The 19,478-nt window shown below is 37.3% G+C and overlaps 1 protein-coding gene across 3 annotated transcripts in view; it reads left to right on the top strand.

Annotated features, from left to right (window-relative positions):
* The window catches only part of TRPM3 (transient receptor potential cation channel subfamily M member 3), a 386,409-nt gene that overhangs the window by 284,186 nt on the left and 82,745 nt on the right, over positions 1-19,478 (top strand). For all 3 annotated transcript variants that reach the window (XM_058043663.1, XM_058043665.1, XM_058043664.1), the window contains exons 7-8: positions 5,980-6,154; positions 16,462-16,585. In XM_058043663.1, the coding sequence (XP_057899646.1) occupies positions 5,980-6,154; positions 16,462-16,585 (299 nt within the window). The remainder of the gene's footprint in view (positions 1-5,979; positions 6,155-16,461; positions 16,586-19,478) is intronic.

The following is a 19,478-nucleotide window of genomic DNA, read 5'->3' as shown; positions in this document are numbered from 1 at the left end:
ACAGCATAGTGATATTTCCCAGTTACTCCTAAAACCATGCTTAAAAACATGAGTAGTAAATGCATTTTGTAGTAAATGAGGCATTTTATTCACTTGTTGGTCTATAAAAATGTGGGTAACTCATGCTTAGCTCTTCACTAAAAGAAGTAGTAATAATTTATAAGGCAGTTATACATTATTTATAAATATACTCACAGTATAAAATATTAATGTTTTTCCAAGAACTGGGAAAACAAAATCGGGCTTCCGCAAAGTATAGTAGATATTTTTTAGTCCCTTTTCACACAACACAGACATTTATGCAGCTTTTCATTCCTTGCATTTCCAAATGCATTCATTTTTTCTAGTTTATTATTTTAATTTACATATTTATGCATTACAGCTATGTCAAGGGTAAAATTATGGGGGTTTTTATATATTAACAGGAAAGACTACAAGTGCTATTTGGTGCATATAGGGAAAAATGTTCTGATGTGTACATACTTTCCTGGAATCACAATTGTCAGAAAGTCACACTGGCTCTGCTTCTGACCACAAAGGCAATAACACAGTAACAAAGCTTTAAGTTGACTACATAAATCTTTTGCACAATATTGCAGTCTAATTTCATCAGCAATACCTGACACTGTGAAATACTAAGCAGTCTAATCTACGCTACAAAAATCCATACTTACTGAAATACTCAAAATGCAATTATTATTTTAGAAATCAGTATAGTGATGAGCGCCAGGTCTTTGGTACTTTCTTCTTTTTGTATGAATCATCATATAGAATGAAAATAATGGCTTATTTTTCTGAATTCTATTAATGAAGTCATGAGAGGCTACCTATACTTTTGGATTTATAGCAGAAATATCAAGAATTTAATACATGAATTGAAGAGCTTATTAAATAGTAATATGCCAGCTAGTACGAGATGTTTCCCACATACCTGCTATTGGATACAAATTTAATATTTCTTTGGAAAATCTGAGAGAAAAAAAAATCTCCTGTCTGTCTAAAAAATTATTTTTAATAACACAGAATAAAAATGCAGACACCACTCTTAAGTTGCAAGACCTTTGATTTTGCAACCAGCTATTTTTCATCTTGAACTATTATTTAACTAAATCATAAACATCACAGTGATAACACATTAGTCAGCATTCACAGCCAATTTCAAGTTCACAGATACACTGCTAGACAAGAAGTTTTCTTCCTTCCAAAGGGAGAAGGAAAAAAGGCTTTTTGAAACCAAAGCTCATCCTAGAAATGCTTTAGAAATTGAACTAATTAAATTTAAAAATTAATCCTCCATGTAATTATCAGATGATCATAATTTTTCAGATATTTAAAAATAATTCACCCAAACCTAAAATGTTTCTCTACAAGGAATATTAAATAAAAAGCTGATTAATATGTAATATAGTGCCTTCTAGGAAACAAAAAAGTACTCAGATATGTAAAAATGTGTTGTACTTTCTGTGTTTGGATGACAACACCAAGTGATAGTCTTTCCTGATAATAGTGCATTGCCCTGTACCAAAAAAGGTTCTTCACAGTTTCAGATTGTGCAATATTTCAGTGTAGTGTGTTAATACAACTCCCTTTCTAGTTAATAAAATGTGAAACACACATTTTTTTTAAGGTTGTATACTTTTAGAGTACTTATTAGCGAAAGCAACAGTTTTATTGAAGATAGCCCAACAGGATGAGTGCTATCCTTATTTTTTTCCCAGACTAAGGCAATTTTTTTTGGTAAATTCCACAAAAACACATGAAGAGAAAACTTTTTCCTTGTTGATTTATTGGACTGCCCATTATAGTGCTTGGCATAAAGTTCCCACCTTGTGGATGTGTGCTAGGAAGCAGCAGCTGCAGTACTGTAGTCCAGTTTTATGTCAGCAAGGTTTCGTTTTGGCACTGCCTCCTTTCTGACAATCTCAACTCAAGCGAGAAACTCTTTTTGCAGTGGTCTCGGTCTCCTTGACGTTGTAAGGAATGTATTACCTCTGCATTTGGCATCCCACCTCACAGCCTGATGTTGTCTTTCCAAATGAAGTGTCTGAAACCAAAGGGTCCCTGTGGAGGCACTGCCAGCCCTTTCTTTGCAGGCTGTTGTTTACTGTGCATGAACAACCTGAAATGGAGCTCTTACAAAGAATTTCTCATTCTTTTATTTCTGAGGTGAATTAATGGGAAGCAGATTTTGATTAGCAGTTAAAGAGAGGTCCATCAGATACCTTCTTCTCAAAGTCAGAGGTTCTTGCTTGCATCACATGCTAATGTTCCCCAAATTGTCCCAGTGTTATATTAGAGCAAAGCACAGTCAGTTCTCAGTTTTATATCATCATAGTTATAAATGCAGTGTTAGTATAGTCAGTCAGTGTCTTCAGACACACTGAAATTATTCTGCAGATCCTCTATATTAATTTCCAAATTCCTAATATTTAGCAGCAAGGAAGCATCCAGGAATTTTTAGTATCAGGGTAACTAGAAGTTCAATTCAAATATCCTCTGCATTTTGGCTGAGAGTTATTGAGCTACAGTTATTGAGCTTGGTGTAAGTAGATACTTTTTTTATTCTGAAATTAATATCATGTCATAACTAATTTAAATATGATTGGGAACATCATAGAAAGCTGAGGATGTGATAATTCCCATTTACCCATTTCTTGAAATTCTGTAGCACTCAAGCAGGCATGACCTTTTGTTATTTCATCATGTCTATTGACTTTCTTTCATGCAGTGGACACCATTACTGCTCAGAAATTAATTATCATAAATCCGTGGAAGTTCATAACACTAGGATTAAGACAGCTGTAATCAAGAGAATGTTCCTGAAAGCCATAAGTTGATATACTTTGAAGAAATATCAACAAAGTGCTATTAACTGATTTAAAATATTATTTCTTACTCCAAAAATTAACTGGAATAATTTGCCCACCAAATAAAGAAACAGTAGATTTTTCCAAATCAAAATTATTTATGGAGAACAATGAAATGTAAAGTAAAAAATCATCTATTTGCTGAAACCAGAGAGAATTTCCCAAATGAAAATGAGATGTAGACATCAAGTTTGTGTTTAAATCTTTATTTTTTTTCTCAGAAAGAAATGTGCCAAAATTATAAAACAGTTTTAGTTCAATCTGGAACTCAATTGTATATGATAAACCAAGGCTCACATGACTTTGGGGGGGGGGGGTTAAATTTAAAGCTACATAGTTTCATTGAAGTCTGAATTGGCAAAAAGTTATTTTATTTTACTAACCCCAAATTAGAGGATTGTTTTCATGCTGAATGTATTTTTGAAGAACCAGAGTACAGAAAAATTGCCATCCGATTAACTACAGTGAACACAACCGGAACACTTGCAGAAATATGCCTTCTATATGCCAGGCAACTCTTGTGACTGTAAATTAAAAAAATATATGTTTAAAAATTTATAAGTAAAATCAAAGGTTGCACGAGAAATTTTAGATGTGTTTTCAAATGGCCCAACAAGGCAGAAATAGTTCAGCTATTTAGACTAACCGTAATTATTTATATTATGAGAATTATTTGTCTGGTAGAAAACACTGGGAATGAACAGAGTTCCAGCAGAAGGACAGAACCTGACTCAGGAACAGTTTGAGATTCACAACACAGCTGCAATTATGATGATTGGTGAGCATCAGAGCATAATTTCAATACAAAGTTTTCCCTTGTAGTCTTACAAGAAGACTGTAAGGACTTCGCTCCTCTGATAACCAAAAATCTTCCGAATGCCATCTAAAACTATTCATTTCTAATGTGCTGTATGTCATGGTGGTATTCAGTCATGGAGTCTTTTATCTCCTAATTTGCTAAGGAAGATGAGTCAAACTCATTGTATCGTGTTTCATGAGATGACATCTTTATTCCCCGTACACTCTTTTTGGCTTTTTCCTCCATTCATTCCAGCTTGTTCTTTCTGAACAAGCCTGAGCACAGGTACAGATAGTATTTTGGATGGAATTTCTGGACTGGCTTGAACAATGGCACTGAATTGCCAATTTCCTTCTGAAAATGTTTTGCTCTGTGTATTCTAGTAGTCTTGGTATACCAAAGACAGTTCTCTTTTCATCAGCTTTTCGAGTATTTCCTCCTAATGAGTTCCTAGTTTACAGAAGGATTTATTAAATACCACATAAATGGCTTTGCATCTCAAATTGTGAACTTTCCCACTTCCTATTAATCCTCAATGTCATCCAGACTTGTCAAATTACTAAGAGTACTTCTTAATATTATCTTATTAGCAGGTGTCTAGATTGGGTAGAACAGCAATTCAGGGAAGTCTTTAATATTATGCAAAAAATTAACCCTTGATCTCTGTGCAAATCATTCTGTTAATCACCTTGTTATACTCCACCCCTCGTACACTCTTTCATTAGCCTACATTTTATAATTCTACCTGTAATTTTCTTAACATAAATAAGCAGCACACGTTTTACTTAAGTTATTTGATAAAAAAGCCACAGACAAACAGTAGAGACAAACATAACAAGGCATGCTGAGAATCACTTCAGGAAACATAATGTTTCCCTCAAAATGGTTCAAGAAATGCCTAGAATATTTTACTGTTATATATACAAATTTGGTTTTTCTCATTCTTTCTTAAAGAATAGTTTATCTAATTTTTGACAGTAATTCAAATCCTTAAAATTATTAAAAACCATTTGATCTGTGAATATTTCTAGAGCGTCTAATCAGATTTAATGCTCCAGCCTCACAGGCTTACCTTTACTTTGGAGAATTGTACCCTCTCTAAATGAAAACTTCATCAGACGTATGAACAGTTGTTACATGGCTTCGTGCAACTTTTTCCAAACCCAGCTATTAATAGTGAAGGACATTATTTTTGTTTTTCCAATGAAATGTCAGAATTTTCTGCAGAACATATTTAGGTTTTCTTAGAAAAAGCTACTTGAAAAGGAAAAGAAGCCTCTATCAGGAAAAAATTGCTAATAGAAAATGTTCAACTTCTGTTGCCTGAGTCCTTTTGAATGCCCCAATCTCAGCTGGTCAAGAAGTGAATACCATAAAAGCTTTTTCAGCTGTGTTAACAGCAGCCTGGCATCAAACTGCCTTTCTCTAAATCCACACAACTTTCCTGGCAGTCTGTGTTACAACTTCTGCAGAGCGCTTCCATGTAATTACACCAGAAGTGCCTAAAATGAATATGCCTCTCCTTTGGTTAAGCACTAGTTCAGCTCTCTTTGGAGCAGTATACCTGGTGTGGGGTCTGCAAATCAAGGAATATGCTGAAAATTTGAGGGAATTCAGAGAAAAAAACATGAGACTGACTAAAGCTGAAAAACAAATATAGAACTGACTTGCAAGAGAGTGTGTTTATTTTGTTGAAGAGAAGGTTAAAGGGCTGCCCAGCTGCAACCTCAAAGAGGATCCCACACAGCAGGAAAAATATCATAGAGGTAATTTTGAAACAGCAAGCAAAACTATTGGAAGACCCAATGATGAGAAGCTGACATCATGCAAAAGCTACACTACAAGCAAGATTCCAATCTTGATTATGAACATGTGAGGAAGACATATATTAGTTTCTTTATGATTTCAAAACAAGATTTGATCTTTAAAAGAAAATCATGGTCTATTTAAACATAACTATTGTATTTGAAATAGAAGATAATTCCAGAATATAATGGTTTATGCAGTGAAACTGAGGAGATGGCTACATTGGTCCCATCTGTCCTCAAAATACCTGATTTACTGAATGCATTTTCTCTGACATTACGCTGTACAGTCATAATGCAGTTATTTCAGTCTGATTTTTTTTTCTTCTGTCTTCTGTTATGTCTTGTTTGCCTTGCTGGCTTTGCATTTTTTTTATTTCTTTTTTTGTTGCATTTATTTACTTATTTGTTTTGTGTGTGTTTGTGGTTTTTTTATTGGCTGGTTGTCTGTTTTGTGTTGTTTTTGTTTGGTTTGGTTTGGTTTGTTTCCTTCTTTCTTTTGCTCCAGGAATTGGCCAAGGGGTTCCTGTGGTGGCCCTTATTGTGGAAGGAGGTCCCAACGTCATCTCCATTGTTCTGGAGTACCTGCGAGACACTCCCCCTGTTCCTGTTGTGATATGTGATGGCAGTGGCCGAGCGTCTGACATCCTTGCCTTTGGCCACAAATATTCTGAGGAAGGAGGGTAAGTCATTTCATGACATATGTTCTTTCTGTATCCACAGGTTCAATTCCATGGTAAAGCGGAGCACAGGAAATTATTAACAATATTGCACAGAAGCAACACCTACCTCACATGGCCATTTCCATCTTTGATATGGGTGAAATGCTGAAGGTATTCAGAACATAACAAAATAAGCCTTAAAACAAGCCTCATCTCTTGAGTCTGCTCTGCTTCAGGCTGGAGAGTCCCAGCTCCCTCAACCTTTCCTCATGTATGAGGTGATCCAGTCCCTTCATCATCTTAGTGGCCCAGCTCAGACAGGAACAGCTACTCCAGCCCTGGAGAAAGCTACTCTGCAGTATGTCACCACCATACAGGAGATTGTTTATGATGGAAAAAATTAATCTGAGGACCCCTTCTTTCCACCCTCTTGCAGAAGTTTGGCTGTGCTCTTGGTCTGTTTCTTGAATAGGTCTTTCCCAGGCACCAGTTAACGAGGACTTGGCCCTGCCTCATAAGGGATCAGTTTCAAATAAGGCTACAGGCATCGTAGATCAGCAGAGTAGCAGCATTTCCACTAGAAAATGCTGAAGCTTTCTTGGTCCACAGCCTTGTGGCTGCCCTAACCTGTTCCTTACCTGACAGCCACAAGCACCTTCAGAGGGTTTCCAGGTGCTCAGCAATGATCATGGACTTTTCCTCTCAGAAGTTCCCAAATCATAACTCAGTCTGATGCCCAGACTAGAAAATAACAAATAAAGAGAAGATTTAACAATTTAAAAATATAAATCTCTAAACACTGAGCTCTAGACCAAGCAGTATTACGTCTTTTAGAACTAAATGTGATCATGAACTCATTCAACCTAAAACTCCTACTGGGAAGGAGATCGTTTTCCACAAATGCTTAAATCCATTTTATATTCAGGTTCACGCTTAGTACAGCATTGCATCTGTGATACATAAGAATGTGGCAGGTTTCACTGATTCTTTGAGAAGTTATTTCTCTGTTTTCAGTGACCTCACTGATAACACTTCACATAACCTTATTCAAATATGCTTTATCCTTGTATTTATTATGTACATCTACCTTGTCTGTGTTCCGATGTCACCATAAAAAATACAGGAGGAGACTTAAATTAATGTATTTAAATGTAAATAAATGTGGCTTGTATGAAAGGCTTTTTACAAGGACCTGTAGTGACAGGACAAGGGGCAATGATTTTAAACTGAAAGAGGGTAGCTTTAGACTGGATATAAGTAAGATATTCTTCACTGTGAGTGTGTTGAGGGACTGGCACAGACTGCTGAGAGAATTCCAGCCCTGGAATTGTTCCTGGGCATATTGGATGGAGCTCTGAGGAACTTTGTTCAGTGAAATGTGTCCCTGCTCAAGGCAGGGACATTGAAATTGGATGATCCTTAAAGGTCCCCTCCAACCCAGACCATTCTATGATTCCATGAATTTATGGTGCTGTGGTTCTATTTCATCATCACAAACTCCTGCCTGTAGAAAAGGCAAGTTATAGTATCAGTAGAGGCAGAACATGCAATTTCTTACCTGAAACTCTCATATCTGGCTTTGTGAAAGGTATTATTCTGTCTTGCTTTGGTCTTGTTAATGTGGGGATGTCGGGGTCCCATTCCAGATTGTTTCCTGCATTATCAACCAACAAAATTACTCATTTTTTTCTGTTCACTTTGCACTAAATAGAATGCACAAACTATGAAATTTGCCAAACTAGCCAGTGGAAATTTCTATGTGTTCATCCTGGTTCAGAAAACATCAGTCTGGCATGTAGTGATATTTTCAATAATACTAGAAGTAAAACACGAATACTATTATATTCATTAAAATATTTTATCCAAATGCATTAGACTTCAGCTACAAATTGAATCCATTTTCCCCATCTCTAGCCTATGTTTGAGTAGTGCTTAGCACTATGAGGAGAATATCAAATAATTGCCATGTTAACTGAATTCAGCTAACAACTTTTTCTTTTGGATATAATCTAAGTAGGTTATACAAAACTGTGTTTATTAAACTCTAAATCAAGGTAGTACATCTAAGTTGCATGCAAAGTTTAATTCTGCAGTCTCTGTGTAATCAGACTATCAAATCAAAAGCCTTTTTTAATTCTGGCCACCTGTCAGAAGCAAGGTGTTCTCTGAGACACAGCATATCTTCCAGTTTCTATGGACTGGGTATCTAATTTAAATAATTGAAAACTTAGATCAGTAATGGCAGAAACAAACTCACTTGCATGTTTATGTTATTATGCTTATTTTGCACAATCTTAAATTCTAACTCACAGTAGCCCAACAAAGATTAATCTTCTACACATAAAAATGTGTGTGTGTCTACTAAGCACTGCTGTGAGTTCTGTGAGCTTTTAAATTAATTTGAAAGTTTGTTTCCATGGGGAAAATAACTATGTCTGGAAATGACAGAGAAAAAATACCTCTCTCTGCTTGAGTTTTGATCAGTGTTGTGCCAATCCTTCCATTTAAAGAAATCCTTTAGTGCATTGAGCTGTTGCCTATCTGCCTGACAGGTCCTTTTGTGTGGGTTTCAAAGAATTGTGCGGTGCCAGCCCTTCCTCCTTGTTAATTATTCTTCCTAGAACATTCCACATAGCAGAAAAATTCATGATTTCTTATATTAATGGAGGTGTGGTGCAATGCCAATGCCTGGTGCATCTTTGAAAGGACAGGAGACAAGCTTCAATCTGCCTTTTTAAAGCCTAATTGTAGGCTTTTCTCATGACAAGGCAGGCATTTCACTCCCGTAGGACAGTCTTTGGGTGGGAGTTTTTGATGTGAGAGCGGCCCCAGCAGGGCCCAGAGCGGTGCCCGCACTGCCCCGCGGAGGAGCCGCCTGCTGAAAGATGCACCCTGACGGAAAGATGTCTTTGGGGCAAAACCAGCTTGCGGGTCTCATTTCCTCATCTCTCTCATTGAAGTTGCAGGGGAAGGTAAGGCACGTGTGCGGTTGTCCACATGTGCAGCTGAATTTTTAGCATTTCAAGTGTCAGATGCACAGAACTAACATGGGGGGAGGGTTTAAGTTTATTAGGACTTTAATATCAGAAACTAAATTTTGGTTCCTTGGTATGGAAAAGTCTGTAACAGAGTTTTAAGAATTCAATAGGTGGCTACATTTCAGTACAAGTAAATAAAATTCTCAGAAGTAATTTAGTAGAGCTGAGTAAATTCCTGGTACCTTTTACATTTTAATGACAAACAAGCTATGTCCACAGTATAACTTTAATAAGAAGGCATCTTAAATGCAACATTCCCCATGTGGTAAATTGGTAGAATTATTTGCTGCTTTTCACAATTGGCCTTGATTTAAAGGTCGGGATTTTCAGGCTCTGAAGCACTTATTTTTTCTTTTACTTGAAAATATGATGAACAGCATTGAGGAGTAAGAACATAAGATCAATCATAAAAATGTAAATTTAGTCTCTACTAAGCCCTAAGTGAATATCTTCATTGGTAGTAAATCTCCTTCACATACAGCTGGAGTATTTTGGATTGTATAATCAAGGATAGATGCCTTTTCATTTCATTTACCTGCATAAAAGCAAAAGCTGAAAGTAAAATAAATGCAAACTGCAACTTTATAGGAATGTTTTGAAGCTTCTAATTCTCAGAGATTTTTTTCTTTATTATATACTGAATTTAAAATCAGAGAAACAAAACACTAGGTTAGAATTTTTGTCACTTCTTAGAAAACTATTTCCTTATTGAATGAGAAACTACTTGCAGTATTGGAATGCAGTCTCCAAGTTGAAATTATACCTCATTAACTACTCTATCAGTTCTTCTCCTGCAAGCAAGACACTCTTAAGAGTTCAACTTAATGCCATAAAAATTTGCTTCTTGCCTAATGTTTGCAAGGAAATATCAAACATTCTCTGTGCTTTAAATAAGCATCCTCATATGAGAATCAATAAAGATTGCCTTTGGACTGATCTTTTTCTGGATCTGTGGTGGCATAGTTTTAGGTTTCAAATCTGAAGATTATTTAAATCCCTTTTTGCTTATACGCAAAATACAGGAATTTTTCACATTGAGCAAAAGGGATCCTAATGTATGATATGGTTCTTCAGTATCCCCCATGGTCTGTACCACATTACTGGAAATCATTGATCCAAATCATGTCTGAATTAATTTGTAAAATTATGTTCACATTACATATTTTTATAACATTACTCTTCTCTTGTAACAAAGTACTTTGCAAATCAAAACCGGGACACAAGAAAGTCAATTTGTTGACCTTGGGAGGGTCAATATATTCATCTCTCATTTGGTGAAGAAACAGCCATTCAATAAACTGTGGTCAGGGAAAAATTATGTAGAACAACTACCAGTGCAGGTCTGCAGTGAAAAGGTGATTCTTCATAAAAGCACACAGAAATCATCCATGTTTGAATACAGTGAAGGAATAATTACATAAAATTTATTTTATTGCAAATAATAATATAATAATAATTTATTTCTTACAAATAATTTATTTTCTGTCTTTTCACAAACAATGATATGCAAAACGTGTGAATTTGAAAATGTGTAAGCCAGTCCTGCAAAGTTGCACAACTTATTTGTAATCCAGTGGAAAAAAATATGAGTAGAACCTCTGGTCAAATTTCTTACATAAGATGTGATTTGTCTTAGAGTGCAAATTATAACTAAAACAAAAAATCCCCTAAGCTTCCTAAAAGGAAGGGCAAGGAATAATTTTCATATTCCACTGATATTTTATGGATATATTTACCTTGGGAAAAAAATACTTCAAAACTGAAGAGTTAGAAACCGATTATGTGCAATTCATTAAGTGAATTGTATTATTTAAAGACATTTCAAAGCATTTTGAGAACAATACATTTTTAAAAATCTATGATGGAGTTGCATTTTGAAAGTGGGCTAGTGCATAATCTTTAACTCTCTAGTATATTGTATGATTCCAGTACTAAAAATCTTTGAGGAAAAAGAAAGTTAAACAAGTTAGTTGGTGGGCTACATGCCAGATCTTTCTCCAATAATCACTACAAAATCATATGCCATGAGTTTGAAAGATTAAGTGAAATGTCTCTTGTCACCTCAAATATTAAGCATAGCTTAAAAAAATTAATTCTTTCTGAGGAGTAGGCCAAAATGTTGTCATCAGTCTTCTGCATCAACCAAAGCAATGAAGAAAGTTTTGCTTTACTGTTTACTCATCCAGTATGTCTCGGACAGAAACAGAGTATAGCCTTTTTTACTTTGTCAGTTCAGGTTTTTGAAGTGGCCTTTCCTGATTGATCCTAAACAATAAATCATAATAACATAGAAAAGTTTCGATTGGAATGCCTCTTTAGAGGTCATCAAATCTGACTCCCCTGCCCTGGGCAAGCTCATTTTCAAGTAGATCAGGTTGTTCAGAGTCCTCTCTGACCAAACCCCGAACATTGCCAGGGATGGGGCACCTACCAGCTCTCTGGGACACCTCTTTCACTGTTTTATCATTGTTGTAAACAATCTTGTTGTAAGCATCTTTTTATTTATACCTAATCTAAATCAACGCTCCTTTAATTTTAAAAACATTACTCTTGTTCTATTACAACAGGCTCTGCTCCTATGTCTGTCCCCATCTTCCTTACAGGCACCCTACAAGTGCTCAAAGGCTTTAATAATGTTTCCTCAGAGCCTTCATTTCTCCAGGCTGAACATCCTCAACTCTTTCAGCCTTTCCTTACAGGAGAGGTGCTCCAGTTGTTTGATCAACAGCAAAGCCTCCTCTGGACCTGCTCAAGCAGGCCCGTGTCCTTCCTGTGCTGGGAACCCCAGAGCTGGATGCAGCACTGCACTGGATTCTCATCAGAGCAGAGCAGGGGGACAGAATCCTCTTCCTTGCCCTGCTTGCCCACAGGGCATTGCGTGCAGCTCAGGACATGATTGTTTTACTGGGCTGTGAGTGCACACTGTGGGCTCTTGTCCAGCCCTTCACGCAGCAGGGCCCCAAGTCCTTCTCCAGAGGCCTGTTTGTGATCTGTTCATCCCTCAGCCTGTGCTGCTCTAAGGTGCTGCCCCAACACAGGTGCAGGCCTTTGCACTTGGCCTTGGGAGTTGTCAGATACCTCAGCCTTTTCTTTGTACATCACTGTGAGTTTGTAAGCCTTGCTTACCAGATGGGGTAAGTGCTTTCTCAACCTTCCTTTTCTCATTGACATACCTGTAGAAACCCATCCTGTTATTCTTATTCCTTGCAGAGTTCAGCTTCCTATTTGTCTTGGCTTTCCTCACCCCATCCTGCATAATTGGGCTGTGTCCCTAAACTCTGCCCAGGTTACCTGTACCTTTTTCACTGATGGTGCATTTACTGCTTTTTTTAGTTTAACCAGCAGGTCTCCACTCCTCCGTGGTGATCTCTTGCCTTCCTTGCCCTACTTCTTTCACGTGGGGGTGGCTCATTCTTGTGCTGTATGGAAAGTGTCCTTAGAAATATGCCAGCTCTGTTCTGCTCCTTGAGAGCAATTTCCCAGGGCAGCTCTGCTGCCCAGAGTGCCACTTCCCAGGGGGTCCTATTGACTAACTCCTTGAGCCCATTCAAGGGCTTTTTCTTAAAATTCAAGATCCTGACTTTTCTGGAAAGCCATACAGTTCGGTTCTGATAATCTGATGTGTCAAAACTATGGTTGGCATCTTCTGAAAACAAACAAACAAGCAAACAAACATACCCACACACTCTTAGATGACAATTATGAGTAAATTTTGGTTCTGAAAATAAATGTAAATGTATATCGCTCTACTTTAGATGACAGATTTTTTACATTAGCTACCTAAATTCTATCAGCAAGCTAGAATCTCTGGGAAAGAAGAAAAAGCTGAATAGATCTGGGCTGGTAGGATAATGGGCATGTCTTATACATTTATGGAATGAAAGAATAGTTTCAAACTACATGAGGAAGAAACAGAACAGGTTACACGGTTTTTTTTATAGCACATTTTGTTTAGGCAGGACCAGGACTCTTTCCATGTCAAGTAAGTGGAATTCAGAGAATCATGCCATCAAAATGCCCCAGAGAGGATTTTACTGGCATGTTGCAAAATATTTTTAGAACTGAAGTCTGCTAGAAAGATGATAAAAATACTATCTTTTACTGACACTATTCAGTCTATGCTGACTTTGATGGAAGTCATAAGTGTAGTGTTTGTCAGGTAAAGTGGGCTCATCTCTTTTTCTGAATCTAAAACTAGGAATCTTTGCTTTTAAAAAGCATGAATTTAAGGTGTGTGTGTAAGAAATGTAGTGGTGTTTGCAAAGGAGATAAGTCATCCCCCCACCTGCAAGTCACAGTTGTTTTCCTCACAGTACTCTGTGAAATTACTTGTTTAACACAAATTGGATTTCGTGTCTGCCTCACAGATTGAGTCTTTAATAGCATGGAACAGTTTGTGTTTGTCCTGGCTGGACTACAAAATTGGGAACTTTGATTTGATATCTTCTAACATTTATAGACTCCCAAGGAATAAAAGTGATACATTCTTGATATAACTGATTTCAGTGCAAACAAAGCTATGATTACTTTACTGGAAAGATTGCTGTTTTGTTTATGTTTTTGATTATAATCACTTCAAGTTTTTGATCTCACAAAGACATTGAATAGGCTTGATGTAGATTTGCAGACCAAGGAGATGTTAAAGAAAAACATTTAGTGAGGGTAGAAAACTGCATAAATCAAATTATGACTAGAGGAAGTTTCTGAGCAGCAGTACTTCAACACATGTTTCACCCTGTAGTTAAGGAAACACTTATTAATTTTTTGGGTTTTTCAAATGCTGCATCTTTCACATGAAGTTTGCTTTTCTTGCTGCTTAAACTGATGCTATTATAGAGTTTCTGAGAGCTTTAATTCAAGAAAGAAAAGTGATGGTTGCTGAGGATACAATTCTGCTTTCACTCAATGCAACTTTCTCTTGCTTTCTGTGTGAGTTGGCCTGAAAGAGAGACAATTTCTGAAATGAAATTTCAGATTTGGATTCTACACATTTTTTAAGGAAAAATTAGATTATTACAAGAAAGTGGGATGGTTTATATTCTAGAAACTTTGGAAATGTTTTGTGAAATTTTTGAGATTCTTCCAAGTCCGTGTATTTTTTCATATACTTTTCCCACTCTTTCCTATATTTCACTTTCATATGTCGTTTCCAAGAAAATCAGTTATTTATATGAAAATATAAATAGCTCTTTAGGTTCACCTGGTGATGTTTTTAGGAAAACTCGTTCATTGCGAATAACCTCTTTTTTCTTTCTCCATTTGAAGGGTGGAAAATTGCATAGTTCTGGTCTACTTATAAATACAGTGATAGCACCATTTTGTTTAAATTTGATTAAAGCAAATTTCCAACACCTTCTTTTCAAGAGCCTAAAATCAAAATTTATATCAATTATGACCTACTAGCCTGCAACTCAAAGTATATTAGTGCTTGTCCGGGTATCAGTCTTTCCAAGCTGATTCTCTTCACCACGGAGTCCTACCTTTCTTCTTGTATTCTTGACATCGGGTTTCATGTCCCCATGTGCTTGCAACATCCTTGCTTCTGTACAGGAGGTCAGGGTTATCTCTCTTACAATTCCCTCACAGCAAGTCCTCTGCTGCCAGCTCCAGTGCTGTCCACCAAGAGAGCTGGAAGTTTTAACTCATCAAGTGTGGCCTTTTTGTGAGGGAGGCAGGTTGTGCTCCAGGGAAGGAGTGGGCTTACATGCTGCCTAATGCATGAGCAGTAGATGCAGGGTTGCCACCTGTCCAGCATCCCAGGAAATAGGACATCCAGGCGCCAGACTGCTCCCAGATGAAAACAGGAAGTGCAGAGGAAGACTTACTGCTCAGAGGGAGTCTGTGATAGAGTAGAGGACAACAGAAGAAGCCAGGCATGGAAAGAACAGTGATCCATCCACACACCATGGTCTAAAATCCCATGTAAACTCATTTTAATCCAAACACATTGACATATGCCTTCCAGGCTTCTTTTTGAAGCCAAAGTTCAGTTCAACAGGAATATTTACTGCCAAAATCAAATTCATGTGGTAGAGAACATATGCATTCCATATGTCAGGTCTTCTGTATACTTCCATGCACTTCTCTCTGATTCCCATTTGTTGTCTCTTCTAACAACATGTCTGCTGCAGGTATAAAGACTAGATAATTAAATCAGATTTGAAAATCAGTGGTGTAATGAATATCCTGCAGTCTCATTTGTGCCTCTTCACTGCAGTAGGCCAACAGTGTGCAAAATGAAGGATTTGGTCATTGTTCTCCCAAAGCAGCTGCCCTAAGCTAACAATGGCTTTTAGCTACCTGATATTTCTCTGCAGTTGCTGCAGGACTAAATATGTTTTTATCTTCTGGCCTAAAGTATGAGACATGAAGGTTCTCTGATTTTCACTCCACTGGATGACTTATCCCATAAAATATTTCAATTTAGCTAATTTAAAACATTGAGATATAATTTTTAAGTGAGAAAACTGCTGTAGTATAGAAGCATCAAAGGATACATGTTCTAAATTAAATTAAATCCCACTATTTTGTAATTTTGACATGGAGAATTGAAATGTTTCACCCAGAAAAGTCCTGAGAAATAGATTTTTTTTAATGAAGAGGTAGGCAGTACTTCTATTTCATATACTATTACTATTTATTTCTGCTGTTAGGCCACTTTTTGCAAGTACTGGCCTTAGCATTGAGGAGAAATATAAAATGGGTTCTCTTGAGCTTCAGAAAGATCAACATGGCCAAACAAAATGTTTTCTTTGAGTTGAGTGAGAAACAGAGAAATTTGTTTGTTTGCTTATGAGGTCTTGTGTAGCATCTGTAGTGAGTTGACATTCAAACTAAAATCAAAACCACTGACAACAAAAATGTTTCCAGTTTCATAAAATTAAATACAAGTTGAATTTTTCTAACTCACTGATAGAAAGGAGTCTTCAGTTCACTTAAAAGTGTTGGTCTCCCTCAAATTCAGACTGTCAGTGTGGTTCTTGTTTTTGTTAGGAAATCCCACTGAGCTGATAGTTTGAATGACCTTCTGTCATGCAATATGTGGGAACTGGTATGAAAACTTTGTAGATGAGGGACCTCAGCACAATCAACATTTTCTCCTAGAACAGTGTTTTCCAATTTATCTCTTATAGTTTCAGCAATTCCTGAGCTTGAAACCTGCCCAAAACAACCTCCAGTGATCTGTTGACTCTTATTTTTTTGACCTTTGTCCCTGAAAACAGTTGAAATGAAGTTACAGTGTTCACTCATGTCTGTTTTTTTACTTAATCTTCTCTTTTTAAATTTCAGAGTGATCAACGAGTCTTTGAGGGACCAGTTGCTAGTTACCATCCAGAAGACTTTCACATACACCCGAACCCAGGCACAGCACCTCTTCATTATCCTCATGGAGTGCATGAAGAAGAAGGAGCTGGTATGTTGAGTTCAATGCATTCTTTTGGTCAAGTCTTTTATGTGCCTGTTGGAAGGTATCATAAATCTGATCTCTGTTTTCCAGACTCTAAAGTGATATCATGCTGACTTTTGTTTACTCGATATTTTTGCATTTAAAGTGACTAATGCAACAGATCTGTTCCCTTTTGTAAATTCCTCTACGCTTCATCTGACAGCATAGAATGTAGCTAGTAGGATATGGATATTACTATTTTTCAGTCATCCTCAGGCACATCATGACTACAGTTCTACTTCATGTGACTACAGAAAGCAGAAAAGTCATAATTATGCATCTGTCCCTGGGATTGTATTTTAAAGACGCTGTAGGGTTGCAGAGGTACCAGGAGGGCTCTTACCTTACTGTGGGGATACATGGCATGAAATGAAAGCAGCTTCTCTCTGAGGCTCATGTACTGCCGTGGCAAGGCTACCCTTGAACACATCCTTGTATTCTCTTGAAGAGTACAAGATCTTTTAGCAGTTTCTTGGAGATCAACAAGGCTGCTTTTGCAGGAATATTTTTGAAGAAAAAGCACATTGAAAAAATTTGCGATTCAAATTTTTATCTGTCACAAACTGACTGTGAATTTCATCTGTCACAAACTGACTGGACAGACATGCTCAAATTTTATAACTTAATCTGTCTTCTAAGGTTTGGGTTTGATTCACATCACAGCTTCTGGGAACTCCAGGTTGATGAAAATGCTGTAAAGTGAATTTTCTGTAACATTTCTGATCCACTGATCAGAAAGAGTGGTTTTTTTAGGGCAACAGCATTCATTATTTTGTGGCCATTTCAGTAGTAGTAGTAACAGTAGTAGTAGTAGTGGTAGTAGTAGAAGTAGTAGTAGTAGTAGTAGTAGCAATAGTAGCAATAATAATATATAATTTTAATAATAATAGCACCTACTTGTAAACTACTGTTCTGCATATAGACATAAAAAGCATACCTATAGATAGAAGATAAAAGAAAAGAATGAGGAAGAGAGAGAGGAAGGGAGAGACGAACACAAAGGCAGGAACAAGAATGGAATGACAGATAGAAAGCAGAGGCAGATGTTGAATTATCTAGACTAGAAAAATGCAATTCTTGATTACTCCAGGCACCTAAGTCCAGAAAAGGTTGTCAGGCTTTAAACAAACCCTGCTACTGAGAAATAACTGAAGATTCTGTCCACAGTATTCACATTAAGATTTTTAGTCCTAGCAAGGCTGTGCATTTGTTACAGGTTTTTTTGCAGATATGCAACATCTGTAACCACTGACATTCTCCACCTACTAATCTTGTGAAGAGTTATTAGTGAGGAGATGGTGTGCCCAAAATTAAGTATTCTGAATTTCAATTTGTAACACTAGCCTAACTATATGTAAATATAATACATTAGAACAGTTGTTTCTGTCTAGTACCTAAGTTGCACTCAGGTAATTCCAACATCAGTATGCTAGGAAGATTTTATGTCTCAGGTGTGGTTGCTAGGCTAATGGTCCTGTAAAACTCACAGCCTCCTGTATGTGTGTAAAAGAAAGGTGGTGCTCATGGTGCTGCAGACAGCATAACCAGAGGAAATGGATGAACTTGGGGTTGTGAAGTACTTCCAAGGGTGAATGGTGACTTCAAAGATGTCCTTTGTTCCTGCAAAGCTAGATGCTTCACATTGCCACATCTGTCCCAGATTTTGTCCTTCCTCAAGCTTGACCCTCTGATTTGGTTGTTGACTTAAGGAAAAACTCTGCTTGATGAGCTGACCTTCATTAGTCTGATCAACTCCTGAAAAAATAGAAGGAAGATGCAACAGATTGTCTCAGAGAGCTCAGCAGCAGATAGATTGATCTAGCTCTTTTCTCTATGTTTGTGGTCAGTGTGCCTGCCCATCTTATTCTGTAGCTGCTGGATTGATAGAGAACAAACTAGACAGTGCCGGAGAGGCTTGTCCTATTTCTGTGTGCCACTAAATAATTGAGTGCAAACAGGGTGCAGCCAGGAGGATGCTCGTAAAGTACATCAATACAGATGAATCACAGATGAGGAGAACGAACATAAAATGCAAGTAACAAATGCAAGGAACAAAAAGCTTTCTTGGAAATAATTTTTCCTTCTCTACATGCTTAAAATGTGTGAAAAGTCTGGCATCAGTTGTTATAAACAAAAATCTGCCAATTTTTTTGTGAAAAAAAAAAGGGTTGCAAAACCAGTCGGACTAGTTGCTGGCAAGGTGAAGTTCTACCTGTTTGTTATTGTAATGACCGGTCGTTTTCGCTAATTCCCCCTTTTGTATTGGTAAAGCCTGCCTGGGGCTAAATTGTACTTCTCCCCAGACAGTGAGTGGAGGGGAGGCATCAGAGTGATTGCAAAATAACCTCGGGACCAGCATGCCATGGGAACCTCATCAAACTTACCAAAAAGACGCCAAAAACAACGAGCCAACACAGAATTTAGATATCAGAGTGACGTGTAGACGTGGGGAGCAGAGTGCTGAGCCTGCAGAGACCTGAAAACCTTTGTTGCCCCTCACCCTGAACAAAGACCTCATCTGAAAGCAAGACCCCGAGTCAGGAGTCACTGCAGAGTTGCAAAATCGGGGTGACATCCTAGAGCTCTCGTGAGGATGGGACCCCCCAGTTCTGACCCTAGCGAACAAAGCTGTGCATATTCTCCTTCCCTAAGTCACGACGGAGACTGCACACCTGTCAAGCTTCCTAACCCTGGGCTGGTCACTTTTAATAAAGGCATTAAAAGGATAAAATTCTCCTGCCCTGTTTATTTCATCAGTTATACAAATCTGATGCAAGTGTTGTAGCCAGGGAAAAGGCATAATCATAGCAAAAATTACCTCTTTTCTCAGATCATGAGATTTTTTCAAGCTCTGACATCT

Source organism: Melospiza georgiana, chromosome Z (genome assembly GCF_028018845.1).
Source record: "Melospiza georgiana isolate bMelGeo1 chromosome Z, bMelGeo1.pri, whole genome shotgun sequence".
NCBI lineage: Eukaryota > Metazoa > Chordata > Aves > Passeriformes > Passerellidae > Melospiza > Melospiza georgiana.
The sequence above is the reverse complement of the archived record's forward strand: the minus strand, read 5'-3'. Positions and strand labels throughout refer to the sequence as shown.